Here is a 23,614-nt window from a genome sequence, read left to right as displayed (position 1 = left end):
ACAAGTATAGATACTACAGTAGTGAAAACCCCCCTTCGTTAAATGGTGGAAGAAAGTTTAAAAAAGAAAAAACAAAGAGAAAGCCCAGCCTGGTGGAGTGGTGATTTGTGGTACAGCAACTGCTCTTTTAATTTAAACACTGAAATTAATGACTGAGTTAGATTTTGAGCTTTCAGAGGCAAGATGCCTTGAGAAGTGCGGCAAAAAGAAAACACAATATATGGGATGAGTTAAAAATAATGGCCTTGCAAATAAGTCCACTTCAAAATAATGTAATAAAGGTGAAGGGGAGAACTTCTGAATATATTTTTCTAATTAAAAAGGAAGATGAATCATTAATATATGCCTGACAATGACTGAAAATGCAGCCTGCTAAAATGGCAGAGTCTCATTGAGGCTGCATTTAAATTCTGCTAAGTATTAAGAAACGCCTAAATAATGGACAGAGTTTAGGGGTGCATAATACATCTTGTTATAAAGAGCACCTGCCAAGGCCATACTGGCCTATAGTTTAAACATTTTCTACAATTAAAACACCTAAATCTAGAGGCCACCTGTTTCTTGCCTTTGCCTTCCTCGAGTGCCAGAAATTTTACTGTAAACACAGGTGAGCAAAATAAAATGCTGCCTGATGTTAGGGGACTCCAGGAATTTGCAGAACAGCTGAAGTCCCAGCCAGCCGCTTTTCAACTCCCAGCCCCTCAATTAAAACTGACGAGAGAAGCAGTATCCTCTCTTCCTCTCCCAGTGGCAAAGCACTTACAGGAGAATTCCCACACCAGGCTGGGACAGCAACTATCCATCCAGCAGCTTGGATTTGACAGTAACCAGTACCAGATGTTTCAGCGAAGTCATAATGAAATGCAGAAAGAGCAATTGTGGAGAAAACTACTCAGTTTTTCCCAATTTCCTGCTGGTTCCTGGGCCATGCACAAATACTGGGGCATACTGCACCCCAAGAAACAGGTCTGGCTATTCAGAAATTTGCCAAAAAGCTGTCCACATGGCAACCCTGAATTCATTGCTGACTGGTAAAATCAAGAGCTGTGGACTGTCCTTACTGCAGGACCTTTAAAAGAGGTGGGATTCCCATTTCACTTTTAGCCTAACTGTGAAAAGTAAAGAGGGTAAAACATTAACAGAAATTCTTAAGAAGTTTTTTTCCGTTATAAGGAGACATATTAAAGAAGTGCTGTCAAGAGAGCAGGAGTCTTGAACATTGGAAATAGAATCTGTAAAATACATCTGCAGGCCCAGTCTTTCCCTGACATTGCCATACCAATTAATACCAGCTGGGAATCACATCCTGCTCAATGAGGTCAGTTGCTCAGTTGTTAGCCCAAGATACCAACTGAACAGCTACTCTTGGCAGCCCTGTAAGATGCAACTCAGAAAGCTCTGCTTTTGAATACTCCCAGCGGCACACCTGGAAATCCCTGGAAGAGAATCCTCCACATTAAGAAACCTTTGCTGACAAACATCTACTATCTAGAACTCTGCCCCCTGCAAAAGATTTCACACAACACAAGGCTTAGGGTAAAATGAAAACCACATGACGCCTGGGGCTTATCCAGACAAACAGGCAGGGGCACCCCTTCGCTCCTCTGCCCCGTGAGCTGGGCAGATTTGAGGCAGCTCTGATCCAGGAGCTGTGCAGCTGCATCCCTGCTGTGCTGCTGATGATCCACCATCAGCCATGCTAAGCAACACCTGGCCAGTCCAGAAGGCTCACTGCACCTGCTCAAATAGGCACATCCTTGGTTTTGCCAGCTGAGGTCCCTGGAGCACAGCTTTGGCTGTGCTGGACCAAGGCAGGTGTATCTGCAGCAGGGCAGAGTGCAAACCAGGCAAGGAGATTTTATTTTTTTTCTTCCTGATTTCAAACTTCTTTGGAGGACCTAACAATGAATCAAAGTCACAGTTTTGCAGAAATGCACAGAACATTTATTCAATTCAACAGAAGTGTACAAGTATTTCTGAAAGGCAAAAAGGCATAAAATAGGTCCTGCTTTCTTACTGCCTAACACACAGGTGGTCTGATGAGCCTGAAAGCAGGAAGACAGCTGACTCCTACATGGGAAAGCAGCGGAGTTTCAAAAAGGTTTAGTTAACTAAAAGCCTACGATCCCCTTTCTTTTCTTTTGACCAGTGAGACAGTTTCATCTGGTAAATTTTAATGTGTAAGGTATCCCCTTTCTTTTCTTTTGACCAGTGAGACAGTTTCATCTGGTAAATTTTAATGTGTAAGGTATCCCCTTTCTTTTCTTTTGACCAGTGAGACAGTTTCATCTGGTAAATTTTAATGTGTAAGGGCACTTACAGAAATGAGGTACAGTTATAATACAAAAACTGATTTACAGCATCTTTGCCCTCTGGCAGTAGTACCAAAATGATGATAAGCTTTGGGACATGAACAAACACCTACAATTATGCAGTATATTGAGAACATAAAAAACATCATCTTCTGAGCAGCCCCTGAGCCCACGGATAAAGAAAATGACCCGATAGTTAAGGGTACATAGCACATTTCAACAAAGACTATAGCCATCGTTCTTACATTGCTGTCTTCTTGTATCACAACTACCACAAGCTTACTGATCCATACTCTGAAATCTCAAATAGCAGGCCCACCTCTCTTACGTTGCCCTTTTAAAAAGAGGACCCAGGAGAAAATCAAAACTAGCTTTCACAACTCTCAATGGCATCTTTACAATTCAAAAATGTTATGTCTCCCCTGCTACCCATTGCTTCTTGCACAGCATTTGAAATCATGTCATAAATTAAAAGATTATAAAACAAAGGCTGCAAAATAACTTAATTTTTGTATTTATTATGGGGAAAAGCTTGCAGTGAATATTAAATGCTACCCTTAAAGCCATTTGGTCATATGGAGAGCAACTATAGACATTTAAAAAAGCAAACACCATTATATTTCCAAAGTGCTACTGAGATTAGAAAATGAGCCATCAGAGGTAAACAATCTTCTCCTCCACTCTGCCTCCAGTTTCTGCATCCTGCAAGCTCTCAGGCTCTTGGTTCAGCAGCAATGCGTCTACCCGTGGTGGCTGGATGGATCCCTGGTTTGGAGTGCTTGCTTGGGGACCCTGGGTCTGTGACGCGTTCAGATCTGTAACACACAAGAGAAGGATATATGACAATGCATCTTCTGCCACGCCCATACCATCATGAAGAGCAAATTCTGACTTTTTCATTAGCACCATTTTCTAGTTTGCTGGATCCATCTTGAAAGGAAAACACTGCTGTATTACACATTACAGCCTGGTGAGAGGTACCTTGAAGAGATTTCAGTAAATTTGGGTAAGTCTGTCCACTGTTATCCAGGGGATGACCACTGTCAATGTTTTTATAATAAAAGCAATTTATACCCATACTTCACTGACCAGACATACAATAATGGAAAGGCATAAATGCTGTCAAGAGTTGCGCTGGGGAAAACATACAGCATATAAATAGTACCTTTACTAGTAATAATACAATTTTAAAATTAATACAGTTTCCATCATTATGCAGAATTTTATTTGCAAGCCTTCCTTTTATGGATGAAAAAGAATCAACTGAGTAAACCCAGTTAAAAGACTACTTGACCGGCACCTGCAGTCTGTATCAGATGTATAACCATTCAGCTTTTTCTGCCAAGTTTATCTGTGTTTATTTGCACAAATTACCTAATCTATTCTTGTTTCAATCCTTTAGGTGTGACATGGAGATAATACTTGCACACAAACACAAAGAAATTATTCCACAAGAATCTTCATTTGTCATCTTGCTAATTTTCTCCTGCAAATGCAAAGAATCGGGTACCTGTTTTGCAGCACTGAGCTCTGTGAGGCTTCTGTGACAACCTGCACACTACTTTAAAAAAATAAAAAATAATAACCATGGTTGGATTTTATCCCTAGTCAGCTTTCTGTCCCACTTCAGGCCCTCAGGAACTACACCTTAGTAGCTGGCTTTTCTACATCTGTATTTCTGAAAAGTGATTTTTACCATAAAACCAAGCTGCATTACAAGAAAGCATGTATGCTCGTACCTAGGGATGAGAAAAGTCTGCAACAGACAGGCTGCAATACTTTTCACTGTAATCTTGGCCCAGCCATCCTCTGCTGTTACATCAGGAGCATTAACATTTCATTCTTCCCTCTGCAAAAAGGACTCCACAGGAAGAAGGGGAACTTGGCGTCTCTCCCACAGTATGGGTAACACCAGAAGCAAGCAAACCCAGCACAGAGGTTCTCTGAGCCTTGGTCATTCATGCAGAGAGCTAAAAAGACATTTCATGCCTGCTCTGGTCCCTACCCCTTCTCACATGTATGTGCAATGACAATCTATTATAAAGGATATAGTTGCATTTTTACACACCATGTTGCTCTAACTGGTGGCAATTTAAAATGACACCTGCCCACATCTGGCATTCCCCCAATGCATGCGGCTTTCACCCGTCTTGTTCACTGAAGCGGGAGTTCAAGGCAAAACAAGCTTGCTGGCACCCTGCAAAGCTAGGCTTCCCGGCTGCTCCCCGCCACGGGGCGTGTGGAGCGGTGGGAGACGATTATGCGATGGGCATGTGGAGACACGTTGTGTCACTGCCTCTGCCTTCAGCATCTTCTCCTCTTCGATATTCACACAGCTGAGGGGAGCAAACAGGCTTTGGGGCTTCAACTCCCAGCATAAGCCACATGTATGTTATATACCTTCTGCTGAGACTGCTGGGTCAGTGGCAGGGGCAAGGTATTTTTACACAAATAGTGCTTGGTCATAGTGGGATGACACAGAATGTTAAGAAAATTAATCCCAAATTCCCTTTCTTTTACTGTTTTTACACTAGATTTAAAGGATCAAGTTTCAGTTCTGGTGAAAATCCAGCGTAAGTCTTGATTGCACCAAGTTGTTTGCAACACGTAACACAGCAGGATTTGACTCCCTAACTTGCTCAAACAGCCCTGCTTTGTTGCCTTCATTTATTTTTTATAGCCATATTAGAAAAATATTACAATTTACAGCAGCAAAAAAACCCCAGAAATACTCTACATCTGCTATTCTTTATGGAAACTGGATACTTCAGTATTATTTATTTATTAAAAAGCCCTACCCATGAAAGATCTTCAACCTCTAAACACTTATATTTTGGGGTAATTTTACCCACATTAATATTCCTTTTAAGTCCTGTGAGTCTATTCACCTTAACAAAGTTATGTGCATAAGAATACCAGGCAGTAAGCACTTATTTGAAAGATCTGTTTCCAACATTTATGAAGTACATAATTGGAGAAGTCTAATTACAAATTTGAAAAAACCCAGAAAAGAAAGAGAAACACCTTACATGCAGTTATTTTCCACCATCAAAACTAAACAGTAATTGCTTCACCAATTAAAACAGTAGCTGTTTCCAAACCATTTCTCATTAACTGTTAGAACTCAAAGCAGTAGGGCTGAGCAGTGGAAACTGCCAGCATTCTGGAAAAACAAATCAGATTCTGTCACTATCAAGATGAATTATTTATTGCTAGCCTAGCTGCTTTTTTATTTGCTTTTTGTTGTTGTTGTTGGGGTTGGGGGGGGGGGGGGGTGGTTGTTTGTTTGTTTGTTTTACATTCTGTTGCATCCAGAGAACCTGAATAGCAGGAGAGCACCAAGGAGGTGAAAGCCCAGCTGCTGCTGGGGTGATGAGTGGCTTCTCAGGCTGGAAGGGTTGTGCTTAATCCAACCAAGGAGAGAAGTGGCTGGGTTTGGCTGCACTTGGGGTGGCACTCAACACAGGCTCTGCCTAATAAAAGCACAATGTGTCCCTGGGGCCAACATACTCTGCCTGCCTGCAGGGAGGGCGCCTGCCGTCTCCCTGCCCAGTACCATGCTGGAAGCAGCAGAACCAGGAGACCAGCTGGTACCACAGGCAGCAGCATGATGCACCCCAAGTGCAGCTGCCCAGGGAGGCTGGAAGAACTGCCAGGATTTTAACAGCCTCAGGTGAAGGGAGAGGGGGGAAAGGGGACTGATCTGCCAGCCAGCATTGGTTCTTGTCATGCAGAGTAGTGACAGCTGCCAAGAAGTCTCCACTGAGCTCCCTGGGTGCAGCACAGCAGAACCAGCTGCCCTTGACTCCGAGCAGGACAACGGTGGAAGAAATCCTCCTCTTTAAATGCTCTCCCAAAACAGGGAAGAAACCTCTGGAACCAGCCGTGAAAGCATCAGCTGCTACCTTACTAAAGAACTCTGAGAGCTGAGGATGCTCAAAACACCAAAAAGAATAAAACCAAACCTATTGTCCATGCAGACAGCAAGACAGGGGGGCTAGCAAAGGGGGCTGCTACTGGAAAGCAACAGCTGGGAAGCTCTCCCGTGCTCCCCAGGCAGCCAGGGCACCCCGGAACCTCCCCAGACCCTACTCCAGGCCCACACTCTGCAGCACTGTGGCTGACAGAACCTGGCATGGAACAACAGCCTGGTAAATAAGGACCATTGGCCTTTTACAAGCTGCCTTTGTTAGGATCGCAACCCACCTGCCAACGTCTGCCACAAAATCACTTTTGTATTGTTCCCTTTCTTTAAATTCAGCATTTACTTATCCTCTCTTCTGCTCCCTCCCGACCAGCCGAGTGATGCTCGGGCAGGCTGTGCTCAGCTCAACAGCGCGCCCACCAGACCAGCACCCACACACCAGCAACCAGCAACCAGCAACGCGTTCCCACTGCCCCTGCCCGCACCCCTCCTGCCTGTGCTGGGCTCTGCCCCGCCTTGATCCTGCAGCCCTTGCGCAAGAAGGACAAGCAAAGGTGACTGTACCTGGCCACAGCCCTCCCCTTGCTCATTTACACCTAAGGTACACAATTTTCCCTTCATATTTATGTAAGTGCAGAAAATATTCCAAGATTTCCAAAGCTAAGCTGTAGCTTAAACCCTTCTGCAGGCTTTTCTATGAGATTCCCTAGGTCCCCACTCCCTCCCACTTCAGCAGCGGCCAAAGCTGTTGGCATCTCACTGCATCCTGGCCCCTGGAGTTTGTGTGCAAACTGAAACATCCTTTAACTGCTTCTCAGTTACACAAAATTTATTTCTCCTACAGCACTACAGGTAACTCTCTCCTAAAGAAACGGAGCCAAATCCACAGCTGCACCATGTATACCCTACACAAAACTGAACAGCAGACCAGAAAAATCATCTCTTTCAGTGTTGAGCTGGTCAAACTCCCCGGCAAAGAGTTGAGGCTGGAGACCAAGTATTAGGTGACCTGTGGTAGCATTTTAACATTTTGGGGCTGTGTAGCCTATTCAGCCCAGCTGTGCCACACTGCAGTACAAAATACCACATAACTCCAGCTTTTCTCCTCTTTATTTCAGCTGAGAGCATTCATGAAATAAAGAAAACCCAGGCACTCCCTGTTGTCTCCTCCATCAATTTTCTCAAAAGGGAGTTAGAGGCTGTTTCTAACAAGTTCTGGAAAAAAATCCCACATTGTCTCATGCACATGGCCACATACTGCCAAATCCAACATTAAAACATTCCACGAGTTTAGCTCCAGTACCACGAGGACAGGTATCAGAAAACTGCAGAGAGAGACTGCCCCAAAATAAAAATTCTAGGCAACCTAAACACACCAGTAATGGCAGCCTGCAGTGCATGGCTTTTCACGGAAGTTTTTGAGGGGACCTCAGTTCTTCAAACTGGGTCTGGGTCCAAACTCAGAGAAATGACAACCCATTGGCTAAAAACATGCTAATGTATGGGAAAGGAAGAAAAGCATCATTCCGCATCCTAACTACCATCCCCTACCCTTCCTGTCACACCAAGAGACAGGATTAGTGGCATTGCAGAAACTGCTCAGAAGGTGAAGGACAAAGCATAGGGCATTTTCAGGAATCTGAGATTAAGAGATACCAAAACAAACACAGCCCATGCTCCAAAGGGGGGGGGGGGGGGGATACAAAAGCCAAATAAACAACTCATTAGTCACGCTGATTCTCACCTTCTGTCTGCCGTCATAGGATGTGCACACTTCCACACCAAATAAATGCCATGGATTTTCCCCTTCACCCCTTCTCTCCCCCCCCCACTCAAGGATCACAGCTCTGCAGGTAAGCCTGGAGTGCCCAGAGATGATCATGGGAAGGATAGGAAGACTTTATCAAGGCACCAGGAAACGCTCCAGGCAAAAAAAAACCTTTCAGGTCTCTGTGCTTTTAACAGAAAGCCCTTCGTTTTCCTCCTTTAGCTCATACCCTAATTTCACAGCATCGCAGGATAATTCAAGCTGGAAGGGATCTTAGGAAGCCTCTGAGTCAAACTCCTCCTCAAAGCTGGGTCAGCTCTGAGGTCAAGCCAGGTTGGATACTTGAGATTTTTCCCTTCCCAGTCGTATTAAAAAAAAAAAGGAGGGGAGGTTTGGGGGGAACTACCACATGGATTTTGCAGAAACTACATATAATACACTGATTTAATCTGCTGTGATTTTCAGAGATCTGTGTCACATGTTGGCCCTCTTTACAAAATAAAATTTCATTAAATGATGAGAGATTTATGCCACTTTTAGCAACAAATAAGTTAAAGATTCTCAAAACCGTTACTTTTCTGAAAAAATTATATAGAGTTAGGTTTGGTTTTACCATTTATTTATAATAGCTGGTACCAGTTTTTATACCAAGTTCATCTGGACTGACAGCTGACAAATCAACTTCAGGCCAAAGCTATCTGAAATGGCAGGGCTGCTGTATGTCATCCCCCCACTGCACTCATGCATAATGCAAAGCATAAGCAGACACCTAAAAACTGATGCTAAATCTACCCGGCCTGGGATATTCAAAGAAATTCAAGGGTAACAGGCTCTCATTTGGCGTTACAGTTCAATAGCGAACGGCAGCCTAACTCCCATCAGCTCCACTGGAAGTCCCCAGCGGCAAACCCCATGGTACCTCTTTGTCTCTAACGGTGTTCCCAGTGGCTTCAACGCAGGTTGGTTAGTGACAGCCAGTTCCCCGGGGAACTTCACGCACCTCTGCCTCTCTCCCTTTCCTCCCTGTGAAAGGTACTATGATCATTTTTGCTTGCTTTTTTTTAGTGCCTACTAAGACCTTCCCAGCTTACAATGGATTTTCCACACCGCAGGTTCAGTTGTTTATGGACCTGATGGTTGGAGCGAGAAGGAGAACACCACCACCCAGCACCAGCCCTACTACAGCAGCATAGCCTTCACCTGGGAACAACCGGGACTCACTGCTGCCACACAGGTTCAGACCACCTGCTACATAAAAAGTTCTCATAAGCTTTGAGGATCCGAGGACAACTTGCAGCAGTTTCACTGGGAGTCGAGATAGAAAATACCACCAAGAAACCAGGCCTTCACACCTCAGTAAATCTGATTTCATAGCGGGAACTGATTTTGGTACCAGGTCTCAAAAAAACACTGGGAAAAATATTTTGACCCTGAAGCTACCAAGGAAAGAGGAGCCTAATCCATTTCCCAGCTGACTGAACAAGGCAGGAAATCAATCTGAGAATTTTAATGCTGCTATTTACTTTTACTCAGCCCAACCCCGTGAAAAAGCAGCAGCTGCATTTCTTAGGCAAATAAGCACCTTCATGAATAACAGGTCTTTTCACAAAAAGCAGATGAGCAATTAGATCATAATAGATCCTACATTAATTAGTCTTATCAGCTTTTGGTGCCTTTTTTTTTATTTTTGGTTACAAGACAAGACAACAAAGAATTCAAAGTCTATGATGAATAAGGTCTGCAACATAACTCTTCTTCATGTCTGTACTCTGGATTTCAATCATGGTAAAATTACTGGAAATACCATCATTCTGCATGTTTCTGTTCTTTGTTTAGTTGTTGGCCTAGGTAAAACAATGTAATTCAGTTTTCAAGTTTTGCCTCATAACTCTTTAGAGAAGTTGGTCTAGAGAATTTGGACCAAATTCTTGGCTGAGAAAAAATTCACATTTATTCCAACAAAACTGCTTTATCATAAAGCTCCACAGTGGTTCCAAGTAACTTCTTTGATACTAGTCTTAAAGCTTCAGGTTTCATAGTCACATGATGATGCGGTTGCCTTTTCTTTCAGTAAATCCCAGTAAAAACACTGTTTCTAACACTGGTGTTATCAAATAAAAGATTTTAAAAACATCCCAAGCTGCAACACTGCCGGTGATACCACTCTAACATCAAGTTTAACATCAAGCATGCCCCTAGGTTGAAACAATTAAAAATTTTAACCTACGTACATGGCTATGTTATCAGTTGTGTTGGCTTTAAAGCACACAGCTTCTAAGCTATTTTTGGCATACTGTTTTTTATTGCATATCAATGAGAGACTTAAAAATAGGTCTGACTTATTATCATAACTTGTCTATGCATTAAATACCCACAGTCTCACCTTGGCAAGGCATACTGCCTGCCAGCTGTCTGCTTCGGTTTAGTATTAATTTATTTAGGAATGAATTCCCTATTAAATTGTCTTTGCACTAAGCTTTGAAGCTTTAGATGGTCAATTACAGACACACACATGGTCCAACAGGTATTCTGCTAACAATGAACACATGTTTTATTGACCTACTTCTTTTCCAGCTCATTAAACACAGCTGCACTCAAATGATCAAGAGAAAATAACCATAAAACCCCAAGAACACCCTTCCTACAAAGGATCACAAGGAACATGACCAGCTGCCGACGCAGGGCCACTGCTCCACCCAGCACAGCAGCGTGCCCATGCAGGGCACCTCTCCAGGGGCAGGGGTGACCCGTCTGTCTGTGGACAACAACAGGGAACTCAGGGAAACCTCCGCAGCCTCTTTGTTCTGGTGTCTAACCTGGGTGCATCTGAAGAGGGCTGCAACTCTTTCCCCCCCGCCCATAATCTGCAAGAAGGCATGTGGCCAGCAGGCTGAAGTCAAAACAAACTGCATGCAGTGGGTAATGCTCCTGCTTTAATGGTTGCTAGAGAAATGGAAATCCCATGAAGTTACAGACCCAAACAGCATTTCCAAAGGCTGCAGGGACAATGAAACCAGCCCCCCTTTCTGTCACCAGTCAGCACATCCCCACAATTTGCACCCTGAAGGTAAAACACTGCAGTGAAGCTTCCCCTCCTTCCCTCCCAAAGACAGAAACAGCATTAACCCTGAAAAAAAGTGTCTCTGGCACATTAATTCACTCCCTTTGAGACAACAGGGGACATTTACACATCAAAACTATTCTTTTGAGCTCTCTGTTACCACAGACAGACATTACTGTGTTGATTAACTTTGCTTCATATTTTATGGATGGTTTGGGGTTTGTTATTTTTAAATTACAATTTTACTTTGAAATAAGCATTAAATCAAAGACCTTGGCAAACAAACGGTTTAATCCCCAGCTTTTGGCCAGTCTTTCAGGTGCAACACAAAGGACCAGTGCTCTGGACTTTGGGAAACATTTTCTTGAATAGCAGAAGGACGTAACTCTGTTACAAAGCTGAAAGGGAGAGGTCATTTATAAAACACTCCCAAGTCTCCTCCTAGGCACCTTGGTTTTACGTGGTAGTTTCCCAACAACAGACAGATCCATCACCTCTTACTCATAAAAGCCGACAAGATCAAAACTCAAAGTTAAGTGGCTGAGGAATACTAAGCCAATGTATAGAATTGCTGCAGAAGCGAAAAATAAGGCAAAGCACCTGTTTCAAATCAATTACATGCTAGTCTTACACTTTAATAGAAGCTTCTGCTTGTTGATTAATGCAGGAAAAAATATGGGCATTACTGTAAGCGTGAGAGCATCTGAGAGAAGCCTCTTCCTGATAGTCACAGAGATACTTGTTCTCCCCTGAGCTCAAAACACAGGGAAACAGTCACTGATTTTTGACTGCAGTTTGAGGTTTGCACAGCCATTTTTATCCGGTTTTAGTCAGGTTGGCAGGAAGTATCTGCACTGATGTCTTCTTCTTGCAGTCATCAAAAAAAACCAGCAAAAACGGAGAAGCTGCACATCCCCCAAGTTTTGCATCATAAGCACAGGAAGTTTCAGGGTGCAAGCAAGTATTTTGAAATGGGTGCCCTTTTTGGTTGCTAGATGCTCTGTGAACATAATAATGACTGTGAAAACAGTTTGCATATAGTCTAAAGGGAAAACTGTACATCAAAGCCAGAAAAAAGCACAATCATCAAATAAGCGTGTACCTCCATCCCTTCAGCCGAGTGCTTTCCTTGAGTGCATGGAACATACTTGGATCCAGTTTCTTCTGCTCCCAGTTCTCTTTGCTAGGGGCAACACCGGTTAAGTGTTAACCCTTAAGCTCAAATTCATCACCATTTCCTTCTGCCTTGCCTCTACTACAAGCTGTCTTTGTCTCCAGTCCCGCAGCTGTGCCTCTGTAGACCCTGGCTCCACTTTGGTATGACTCCCTCTGGTGCCTTCCACCCCCTCACTTCATGTGCTGCAGCTCTGCACCAGCCCCATCCCACGACTCCAGAGAGTGGGCCGCTACCCCACAGCAGAAAAAAAAAAAAGTGATGCTGTTTCAAAAAACCCTCCTGCACTCATTTTCACCTCCAGCTCAAAACTGCCTGTGTGGAATGCAGAAGCCTTTCTTAGACCCTCAGCCCCTTCCATTGCCGCTGGTGCTGTAATAACAGGTTCCTCTGCACAGGAGACAGCTTCTCTGCAGTTCTTGCTGTCAGGAACAACTACTCTGCCATTCTCAGCCTCAATTAAAACAAAACAAAACAAATCTCTTATCATCCTTGCCAAATATACTAGCTTCCCTGTCTGTCACGTGTTCTTGAATGCGAAACATATTCAATTACTTTTAAAGGCACAAGGGTTTTTTCGATTTTTCTCTGGCAGACCCTAAACAAATACAGCCAAATCACATTTATTTTTGTACCATTTATGTTCCAGCTCTATGTCAAACTTCCAAGGGACACTCAAATAATCTCAGCAGGTGACTGTTGGAAGCCTTCCTATTTGATTAAACTGAAAACAACTTCCATATCAGCATCAAGGCTCCTGCCCTCTACTGCCCCACCAAAAATTTACAGTGCAAAGGAAGTTTTCTATAGCAGAAATAAGATACTCCATGAAATTTCCTCTAGCAGTTTGGCTACAGCCAATGTAATTTATGTGGAAGGCAAGTGGGTGCTCCTGTGATGAATGCCAGTAAAAGACAGACAGACAATCTTCCCCAGTTTCTCAATAAATATTTAACAGCAGATGCTGCTGAGGAGGTTTCCTATTACTAAAGCTTCATTAGTTTTACACAACACGCTACAGGCCATTTCCTGGAATATGTAAGGTATTATACTAAATAATTAAAACGATACTGTACTTTTCAAAATAAGCCAGACAGATATACTTGGTGATTCAGCTACATGATTTTACAGGGTGTGTTTGCATACTCAGTATCTTGCAAAATTTGATCATCCATAAGCAGCTTCTCCCAGCCATTAGGCTGCATTATTTATTCACACTTGCGCATCCGTGTCAGGCTCTAACTCCATTACAAAATGTATACAAAACATTTTTCATGTACTAAAGCGGGGCATGTGACCAGGTCTCCAGCCACAGATCACATTACCTGAGGAAAACACGGACCTCCCAAGGTATCCTTCTGACATCAAACAATTAGGAAGACTCTTGCTTTGTGACTGCTTCTCCTGAGAGATCACCTCTTCGCCTGTGGACCTGCTGCCAGTGTCACAGCTCTAAACAACCTTAAGCCGGAGCTGCTTCACTACAAACCAGTTGCCTGGCAAATGACCCCCTACCCAGGGTCTCTGCTTCGAAACGTGCTCCTTTCGTTCCTTCTACTTCCCTGAAACCCTTCTCTATTGGAACAACCTTACCTAAGTAAAGAATAAACCTGCATGTAACAGATATGGTCCAAACACTAGAGTTTCATTGATGCCAGTAATTCCACCGATTTCAAAAACCACTGCACTGAAGTCGCTGAACCATAAATACAAGAAAAATGAGAAGGATTTGGCCATCAACCTGTCGTTGTTTAAGAAGTCTGCAGGCAACAAAACCCTGAGCAGAGATTTACAGCAACACCAGTGGTACCTCAAAAGACAGGGATGGACAATCTCTTCACACCATTCATCACCTTAAAGACGTGCATTATTTTGAACTTCTCTCCCAATGAATGAGCTCTAAATGAGAAGGTATTAGAAAGAATCAAGTGAGACAAGCATTACACAGGAAACTCTGTGCTTACATTTGCATACAAAACAAAACCAGAATATCATTAACTGCTTTAATTAAAAGTTATGTAATACTGCTGCATCTCCTGTGCTTATGTTCAGAAACGAGAAACAATATTTTGAGATGAGAAAATCAGTAACAGAACTATAAAACCCTAGTACTGCAGAGCTGAAAAGCAAGTGTTACTTGAAATACACTAACTGCAGATGACATACAATGACATATTTTTCACTTTGGTAACACACTGCCCTGTGATTTAATCCCTTTTGCCATCTGCCTTAAACCAATGACAATGTTATTCCTAAGAGGCAAAAAATGCTTCCCCTGTGATTCACTTCCACCAAGTATCCCACAGACACTGATATCTTATGGCAGAGCACAAAACTCTGTGTTCTGTGGTATGTAGAGGAGACAAATTTGCTGTTTACTCCAGAGTTTAAAGTAAGATCTTACTTGTTCGAGTAAATCGATGCAATTTTGAACTTGGGAGATGTGGGTGTTGATATTATTCAACTTCATATTTTTATATGCTTCTATTTAATTTTATTCTCATTATAACTTATGTTGAGCACTGAATGGGCTCTGTGCTCACCTATGCAGCCATCCATGCTAAGTGTAGAAGGTGTATGTTGAACACAGAAAGGGCAATTTGGAATTGGTTGCGTGTTCTCAATTTGGCATCCATTCAATTAAAAAAGACAAGAAGTTTAAAATAGCTCAAACTACCACATCTACCCAGGAGGCTCCCTGACAAACTAGGAGCCCCATGGTCATGTCAACCTTTACTTTTAAGAGACTTCCCTCCTTCCATCTTCTCAAGTGAAAGAACAGAAATAATTTGCTCACTGCGCAGGGCAAACACTGAAAAAATGGCACTATTAAAAATACTGTGAAACACATCAGAAAAAGCCAAAACAGGCAGAAAAGCATCTTCACACACCATTCCACAGGTGGTAAGGGGTGGGCCTGTGATGCGGTTTAAACAGGAGACATGTAAAGTGTGTTCTGTACGGGGCACAACAACATTCCAGCTCAGAAGACTAGCAGGTTGATGTACGCGGTAGTTCATCCAGCAGCAATAGTACAGAGATTAACTTACAACAGTCACATATGCAGACCTGTGATGACTTTTTTTGTGGGAGCTAGTAATTACTTAACTGGTTCCAAGCAATGAAAGTGATCTTATTCAACAAAGTCCTTAATAAGAGATCCCATTAACCACCTCCAGCACTGGCAGCAGTAGCTATGCTTATTTGAATAAGGCCCCGAGTTACCGAGCTTTGTCCGTTGCCAAAATCCTGTTCTGACTTGGAACCACAAAAGGGAAGATCTTGTATGTCTTCAGATGGCTTTTTTAACACTGCAGTACAAAGCATATTTCACCTAGGTTTTATCACACTTGCATCAGCTTTACATTGCATACCTCTTCTGACTGCAACAAATTCATCTTATACAAATATGAGAAAAGAGCCAGGCCCATACAGCACCATCCTCAACATCCCTGATACAGACATATGCAGGTACTTCTTCCACATAATGTCATTAGGCCATAACCAATGTTAAGGTAGCCAAAAATATAAACCTCATCTCTGTTACCAATTGGAAACTAAAACAAATGAATCTGATCTACAGTTTTAAGAAGTTCAACAGAGCAATGACCATTAGCATGATCTGCCGTAAGGACCAGGAAGGAATTTCTTATAAAGAATAAGAGGAGGGAGGGGGGATGCATTATAGGATACTATACATTGTTTCTGAGGCTTTGCTTTTTTTATATTGCAAATCAAATATTTTGCATCTCTATAAATCACTTTGATGAAAACTACTATAAATGGATTCTTCTGCAAAAATCACACTATCTCATTTGCTTATATGCATATATGTACAAGTTTCTGTCCTTTAAAAAAGATTAAAATCAATTAGTCAAACAGCTCTGGTTTCGCTCCCTGGTTTTGCACTTGGCTGTTTACAGAGATCACAGTTTTTTCAATGTTCCTCAAAAAGATTTAAATATATTTTTCACTAGATCATACAAAGATCCTTCATGCTACCACTGCAAACGTCTGCAGAAAAAAAAACCTCCAACAATCAAGTTTCAGTGCAGTTCTCCAGATCTATCACTTTTCAACTCTATTCCTAGAGTTACAACATCTGAATAAAACAAACAACAAAAAAAGGCAGTGCCAGTGAACAATGCTGTTCACTTCAAAGCTTAAAAGAACTAAAACTGCACTGATTCCTGAAATCAAAGAGGTGAATTGATAGGTAAAACCTTAGGCATCACTTCAGCTGGTTAACCTGACATGTCAATTAAACGCAGGAGTAATTTATTCAATTCTCAGCCTAGTCTGACACAAAACCTGTACTTCCTCTCATTCCTAATTAGCCAAAGTACTTGTCTTCTTTCATGCAGATAATTCCATAACCATTACTGTAAAGCATTAACACATTTTTGTTTCAATCATATTTTCCTCCTGCTGACTGACAGACGTTTCCTAGTGAGTGTACTTGAGCCAGTTTCAGCTTTGTGGGAACTTGCCCCAAGGTCTTTAGTGAAGCTCCCTCCCATACACATAAAACAATGATATATAATCATGATGCTAGCTATGTCAAGAGACACATGTCTTACCTTAGAAAATAAGAATGGAAAATTACGCACTGGAGAAATGTAGCCATTTCCATTTCAGTATATTTATGAAGCTAAATTGCATAGTACTTAACATATGGTAGAATGCAGCATGATTAACTCCCTGACAAGGTGTTCAGGTGGCACTTCTCATTAATTAATTTAAGGAGTTTTTGACAGACCAGACTTCTTACAGGATGCCTAGTAATTCTAGGAAAATTAATGAAAACCAAGAAAATCCTTCTGTGTGCGCACAAAACTTACGATATGCAAGATCTGGCCATGTCTGTATCTGGTACATGGCTATTTCCAGTAAACCATGCTCAGTATTTGTTTCTTAGTTCTACTTTGACTTACTATTTAGGAATGTTTTTTGAACGATGATTATGAGACTTTATATATAAAGCTAGTTGAAAAATGGAGAAAAATGCCATGAAACATTAATCCACACAAAAATAATAAGAGTTTCAGTCAACTTTCAAATTCTTTCTAGTCTTTCTCTCATTGCATCTGTGTTGGTTTTCCTTCACAGTGATTGAAACTGGCTATACTCTGCAGAGGTGTCAGGAAATGGAGACAAAGGGTCAGAGATCTTCTTAAACTCTGCTAAACTCTCTGCTGGAAAAGCATAGCCAAAAAAAAAGCACAACAAAAAGGAAATTAGCTTCCTTGTATGAAACATTCACACTGCTCAGCTTGATTCACATTGCTTAGGAACAAGTGATTTACATCATTTCCATGTGCAGAGGCATTTGCTGGGGCTTCAGATGCCATCTGTCTTTCAGAGGGAAGTTCGGTGTTCTTCTCATTCCCTGCTGCTCCCCATGCAGTGGCTCCTGATGCATGACCAAAGCAAGTCTGAATTGTGCAGACAGTCAGAGCATAAAATCCCAAATCACAAATGTGACTGTGGAATGTGATGGCACAACTCTCTAGGGGAAAGCTCCTAGCCCTGCACTGAGTGGCTTCACTGCACCACCTGCACCATTGGGATACTGCAAGGATTTGCTGCACTGCTTTGCCAAAGGTGCCTTGTGACTCAATTAAGGCAATAGCTGAAGGCTTTACAGACATGACTTAGCCAGACAGACTTATTATTACTCTACCTCTTGGGCAGACTTTGTAGCCAGTGCTGGTCCCCAGGCTGCTGGGTCTGAACTGATGCCCTAATTACCAGGGCAGATAAGGAGGCCTACACAAGATGCAGTGACAGCAGCTGAACACAAAGCTGGCCTACTGTAAGTGAACGGCATCTTTACATACAGAAGCTCCACCAGCTTATCTTAGAATCAGTACAATTAAACTGGTACAAGCCAGTTTAATTAAACCAGGTGCTCTCATGTGGGCTAAGTAGAAAGTATCCTGGTTAACTTGCATCTGAAAGTTTGCCAGTGCAAGCTAATCCACTTCTAAGAGGTTTAAACCCACATATGTGTTCCTTTTCAAATTTGCACTAGCTTAGCTAACCCATTAATAAAATTACAACTTCAGTCAAACTAGAACAAGTTTCACCAAGCTAATTATTTAGGCATTTTTAGAAATATTAATCTCTTTTACTAATCAGCTCGGTTTTCTGATTGTGGTGATGAGACTAGCCTGCCCTACCTTTGATTATAAAATGCTATTTTGGGAATCCATGTACCAAGGACTAGTAAGGCTGTACTGTATGCCTGTTTAATATATTACAAGCCCAACTAAGCAAGTTCCTTAATCAAGGACATTGTTATTTGGACAACTTAAAGATTTGATCTAAGACAATTAAAAACCATTGTGCCTGTGTATGTTTCCAACTTCTGATACTGCTGCCCACTGATCTTTGCTGTGACCTGACCTCCACACAGCTGGTGTGAGGACAGCAGTCATCCTGCACTGCCAGCTGCAGAAAAGTGGGAGATCAGGTACTGCTGCAGCATTGACTCACCATGTCTCACCTTCAGTTCACAACTGTGCAGGAAGACCCCACCAGATTACTTAATCTGTTATATCAAAAGCACACTACTGTCCCCCTAAAAAGCCTTTTTAGTTGTGTTTTCACATGATGCTCTACAACCCTCACAATAATGAAGGAAAGAGGACCCCAAATCAGATCAAAACTAGCATTGTGCAACACGACAAATAAAACCCAGATAGTTAAGAGTTTCTCATTAGCGTGTTTTCAAGTCCTTCAGGGAATTTTCAGTGCAATGCAGTGTTCAAATAGGTGGCCTCTTATACCTATTTTGGTAGCCACTATCAACAACTCCCATGCAATCTACGTATCTTTGGGGGTTCTGGTAAAATGCAAGAATAAAGAAAGGTAATGCAGTAAAAGCTGTTTTTACTAACATGGAAACTTACTGTCAAATATTACATTAATCTTTAGAAGTGCTGTAATTTTCTTTCCACAACTACAGAGTCTTTCAAGATATTTTCATTTCATTCTCAATGAAGAAAGAAGGGGGTGTTTGACCACTGATTACCATTTTAAGATGGTAAATCAAAAGTTATTCTAACTAAAAATCATCAAGTAATGTGTATTTTCTAAAACAGCCAATAAAATGCACTTGAAACAGCAAGAGTAACTTCAGCTCACAAAAAAAACCAACTCAAAAAGCATTGGGAAAATATTTGGAGAGAACAACAGAATTCTGAGTACTATTATTCAGACAAAACCAAGGGTTTTGTAGGTTTTTTCCAAAAGCTTCTTGTACTTCTGATCTGCTTATTTTCTCACCTACCCTCACCAAGTTTGCAAAGTGGCATGCAATTTTTTAAGCAAAATCTACTGCTTCCACCACTACCAAGCTGTCTTCATTCCTAGGACTATTCATTCTCAGAGGTAGCAAACTGCCCATACTAATTGTTAATTAAATAAAGTGTTAATTACCATTATTAAAGGCATCCTTGTTGCTTTTGCAGGAAAAAGACATCTGCTGGTAAGGACCAGTGGATTCCCACAGTGCACTGGTTAATGCTGGCTGACAAGAAGTGTCCATTTCGAGGTCCACCTGATTGTCAGTAGTCCTTGCTATATCAGAATTTGAGATGTTCAGCCCACACACACCATCCTCATAAATGAGAGAAGAATCTGATCTGTTGAGACTGCTTAGAGACACACACACTACAGCTTCATTTAAGTAGAATGTATTTTCACCATGTAAGCTGTCCGATTGATTATGTTCCATTATCTGCAGAAAGGAAAAAAAAGAACAAAAAACAAAACAAAAACACCAAAAAACCCAGAGAGCAGCGTTTTCACCTTTGTCCAGCACCAGCATCACAGAATCACAGAATATCCTTGAGTTGGAAGGGACTATCAAGTCCAACTCCCTGCTTCTTGAAGAACTACCTAAAATTAAACTGTATGCCTATACGCATCATCCTGAAGAATCCTTTTACCAGGATACATAAAATTAACTGTTAGACAGAATGGGCACTCATAGCAAATAGTCCCCTAACTTCCCAAAAGTTAACCTCAAAACATGTTCGACTGAGTGTGCATCCAGGATTAAACAGCAATACATGTTCAGTCAGATGTGCATCCAGGATTAAACAGCAATAATCTACCACATTTTGCTCTAGCTCCCATCAAAACAAAGGAAAATTCAGTAATAACTGCAGAATAGCAAATAACAAAGGGCTGCTACCTGAGGTGCACTGAGCTCTGTTGAGTCCTTTCAGGGGGTTAATATTTTGCCCCACAGCTCAACAAGGTACCACTTCACACACGTGAATCTGCGAACAATGCAATCCAAAAATAACACTGTACCTCACGTAGGCAGGTATCCATAGAGAACAGGTCTGCGGCAGCCAAACTGGGGATGGCGAGCAGCATTCAGCAAGCAGCCATCTCTCCCAGGGGGTCAAAATCCCTGCCTGCAGGTGTTCATCAAGGCTGAGCTCACAAAAAAGCACGAGCAGCAGTCTGAGTTATGCACTGCTGCACAAACTGCAGTTTGGCCATCCAGAACTAGCTAGTTTCAGTGTAACAGCAAAAACACTGGGCTGGGAGTATCAACTGACTGGCATCCACTCAGACAGCTCTGCTGCAGCCAGGAGTATGGTAGTCGAAAACACAGGATGAAGATGATCCCGAGGCCTGGAATGCATCCAAAGCCATGTAGTTTACTGGAATTAAAAATACAAGTAGTCTTACAGGTGAAATAATAGATTAAGAACTAGTACTCTTTGACACTCAGCATTTTATTATTTTGCCTGTCTGTGCAGTCCTGGCCATCTCTGCATCAAGCTACTGTCCTTCAACTTTCTCTCCTCAAAAGATCTCAGAAGTCCCATCCGTTAAAGCTGATGGGCAAGTTCAGTTTTGGTTTTATCATCCACTTCTTCGGCACTGCCAAACATGTCAAAAATTGTACTGCAAACTATACTAGTAATAAGTGCCTTTGTTTTTTGGGCTGGGCAAGCATATAGGGATGTCATGTTCACACGGTGTTCAAAAAAGCTGGGTGAAAAGGGGGAGGTCAGAGGCCAATCCTTCACCCCCTCGTGTAGACACAGGCTTAGACACCGAATGGTCACTGCCTGTTATGGGTCAGTTGTCAACTGAAAAACTAGGGAGGTGATGGCCTGAAGAAATGCCCTACAGATTTTCTTGTGAAAACGAACACCTTGGGGGAAAAAAAAAGCTGTTTGGGTCAGTGAGCTTTCAATATATGCAAAAAAGCAGGCAAGATGTTTTGATTTTCAGGTGCTTTAGAGAACAGTAATGGAAACCAAGACCATACCCACCAAGGCAGGGACTGAGGCCAGGTCCCACCAGGCAGGTAAGTACCTAGACAGCTGAGTTCAGGGTTAGCCTCTACCCTTCACCCTCAACAAAAAAAAATAATCATTTTTAGTATTAAATGCTTAAGCAGCTTCAGAGCTATTTTAAATTGCATCCCCTAATAATGACCATCTCCAAGGAACTATGCTGTCAGGGATGGAGCCATACCGCGACCTCCTTCCCTGTGGGACTGCTTGTTTCAGGGGAGCAGGACAGCAGGGCTTGACACATGGGGTTCATGGCAGCCTCGTGTTTCCCACTCCCGAAGCAGCCACTTTTCCTCACTGGAGACAGTGCTGTTGTCCAGCAACAAGGCCAGCAGCTGAAGACTTCACTAAAAGCTTTATATGCCTCAGGCATTACCATAATTTAGCTTTCCTACAAGAGGCAGGAGATACAACGTATCCTGCAAACATAACAGCAAAGCAGAATAAAACACAAACTCTCACACTTAAAATTTCCATCTTCTCAATTTAACACCCATTGGTCTGAGTCTGGCTTGTGTCGGGCACCCAGCTTAGAATTCACAAATGGTTGAGACTGGAAGGGACCTCTGGAGGTCATCTGGTCCAACTCCTCTGCTCAAGCAGGGCTACCCTGAGCAAGTTGCCCAGGTCCATGTCCAGATAGCTTTTGAGTATCTCCAGCGATGGAGACTCCACAACCTCCCTGGGTAATCAGTGCAAATGCTCAGTCACCTTCACGGGAAACAGGTGTTCCCTGATGTTCCAAGGGAACCTCCTGTTTCCATCTGTGCCCGTTGCCTCTGGTCCTGCCACTGGGCGCCACTGAAAAGAGCCTGACTCTGCTTTACATCCTCCACTTATATATTTATACACATTAATAAGAACCCCCATTAGCCTTTTTTCTCTGGGGTGAAGAGTTTCAGCCTCTCCTTACACAAGAGATGTCCCAGTCCCTCAAACATCCTTCTGGCCTTTTGCTGGACATCTATCCCTCCAACTACCCCTATCCCCCCCCAACACATAGCTGTACATCTGTCTTGTACTGAGCAGCCAGAATTGGACAGAGTACTCCAGGTGTGGCTGGAGTAGACGGGAAGGATCACCTCCCTTGATCTACTAGCAATAGTAGTCATGCAGCCAGGAGACCATTAACCTTATTCGCAGCCAGGGCACATTGCTGACTTACGTTCAGCTTGGTGTCCCCCAGGTCCTTTTCTGCAAAGCTGGGTGGTCCCAGCATATAGTGATGCATGGTGCTGTTTTCCCTCCCAGAGGTAGGACTTTGCACTTCCCCTGATTAAACTTCATGAGGGTTAAACAAGCCCTTAGATATGCCCAAACGTCAGCTTCCCACATGCCCACTCAACCAACAAACCAACTCTAGACATAACCAGTCTATTCATCAAGGAAAGTCCCTCTAGGTCTGCCGTCAGGGATATAATTATGACAAGGAACCACACACCTCATAGCTCCCTGTGGATGACAACAGGCTACTTTGTTGACCATGCTTCCAGTGCCAGAGGAACTGTTTCTGCATTTTCACACTGTCTTTTTCTCTCTCCACCATTTTCTGGCCCTCCTGGAGCCTCTCCAGGCTCTGCTGGTACTCCTGCAGCTGCAGCGCCAGTCCCTGTCGGCTCCTCTCCAGCAGTTCCTCCTGGCACCTGCATTCCCTCTCCCGCTGCCCCAGCTGGCCCTCCCTTGCCTCCTGCTCCCGCTGCCGCTGGTCGCATTCACGCAGCCACCGCTGCTGCTCTTGCTGAAACTGCTGCTTCAGTTTGTGTATGTTGGCCAGCTCCACCCGTTGTTTTTCCAGATTCCGGTATTTTTCTTGCTCCAGAAGGAGGTTTAGCCGAGAACCATGGCCTCGACCAATCTTCTCGTTCTCTTGCAGGAGTAACCTATGGAGCTCTCTGTGGCTGTCCTGGATAGTTAGTGCTGCCTAGACACCGCAACAAAATCAGACACAAATTAAATATTAGCAGTAATCCATTTCTGTATTTTTACATAGAAGCATTATATAAAAATACTTCAACCTCCTTTAATATCGGCACTTAATGCTTTTT

The 23,614-nt window shown here is 42.7% G+C and overlaps 1 protein-coding gene across 5 annotated transcripts in view; it reads right to left on the bottom strand.

Annotated features, from left to right (window-relative positions):
- Positions 1–1,921: 1,921 nt before the first annotated feature.
- ARHGEF28 (Rho guanine nucleotide exchange factor 28) overlaps positions 1,922–23,614 on the bottom strand; it is a 117,688-nt gene continuing 95,995 nt past the window's right edge. For 4 of the 5 annotated variants that reach the window (XM_040578997.1, XM_040579000.1, XM_040578998.1 and 1 more), the window contains 3 exons: positions 23,011–23,490; positions 19,684–19,984; positions 1,922–3,127 (listed from right to left, as the gene is read on the bottom strand). In XM_040578997.1, the coding sequence (XP_040434931.1) occupies positions 2,967–3,127; positions 19,684–19,984; positions 23,011–23,490 (942 nt within the window). In that variant the 3' untranslated portion in view covers positions 1,922–2,966. The remainder of the gene's footprint in view (positions 3,128–19,683; positions 19,985–23,010; positions 23,491–23,614) is intronic. The other variant, XM_040579001.1, reaches the window with a different exon arrangement.

The sequence above is a fragment of the Falco naumanni genome, chromosome Z (genome assembly GCF_017639655.2).
Source record: "Falco naumanni isolate bFalNau1 chromosome Z, bFalNau1.pat, whole genome shotgun sequence".
Lineage (NCBI taxonomy): Eukaryota > Metazoa > Chordata > Aves > Falconiformes > Falconidae > Falco > Falco naumanni.
Note: the sequence above shows the minus strand (reverse complement) of the source record. Positions and strands in the feature narration are given on the sequence as shown.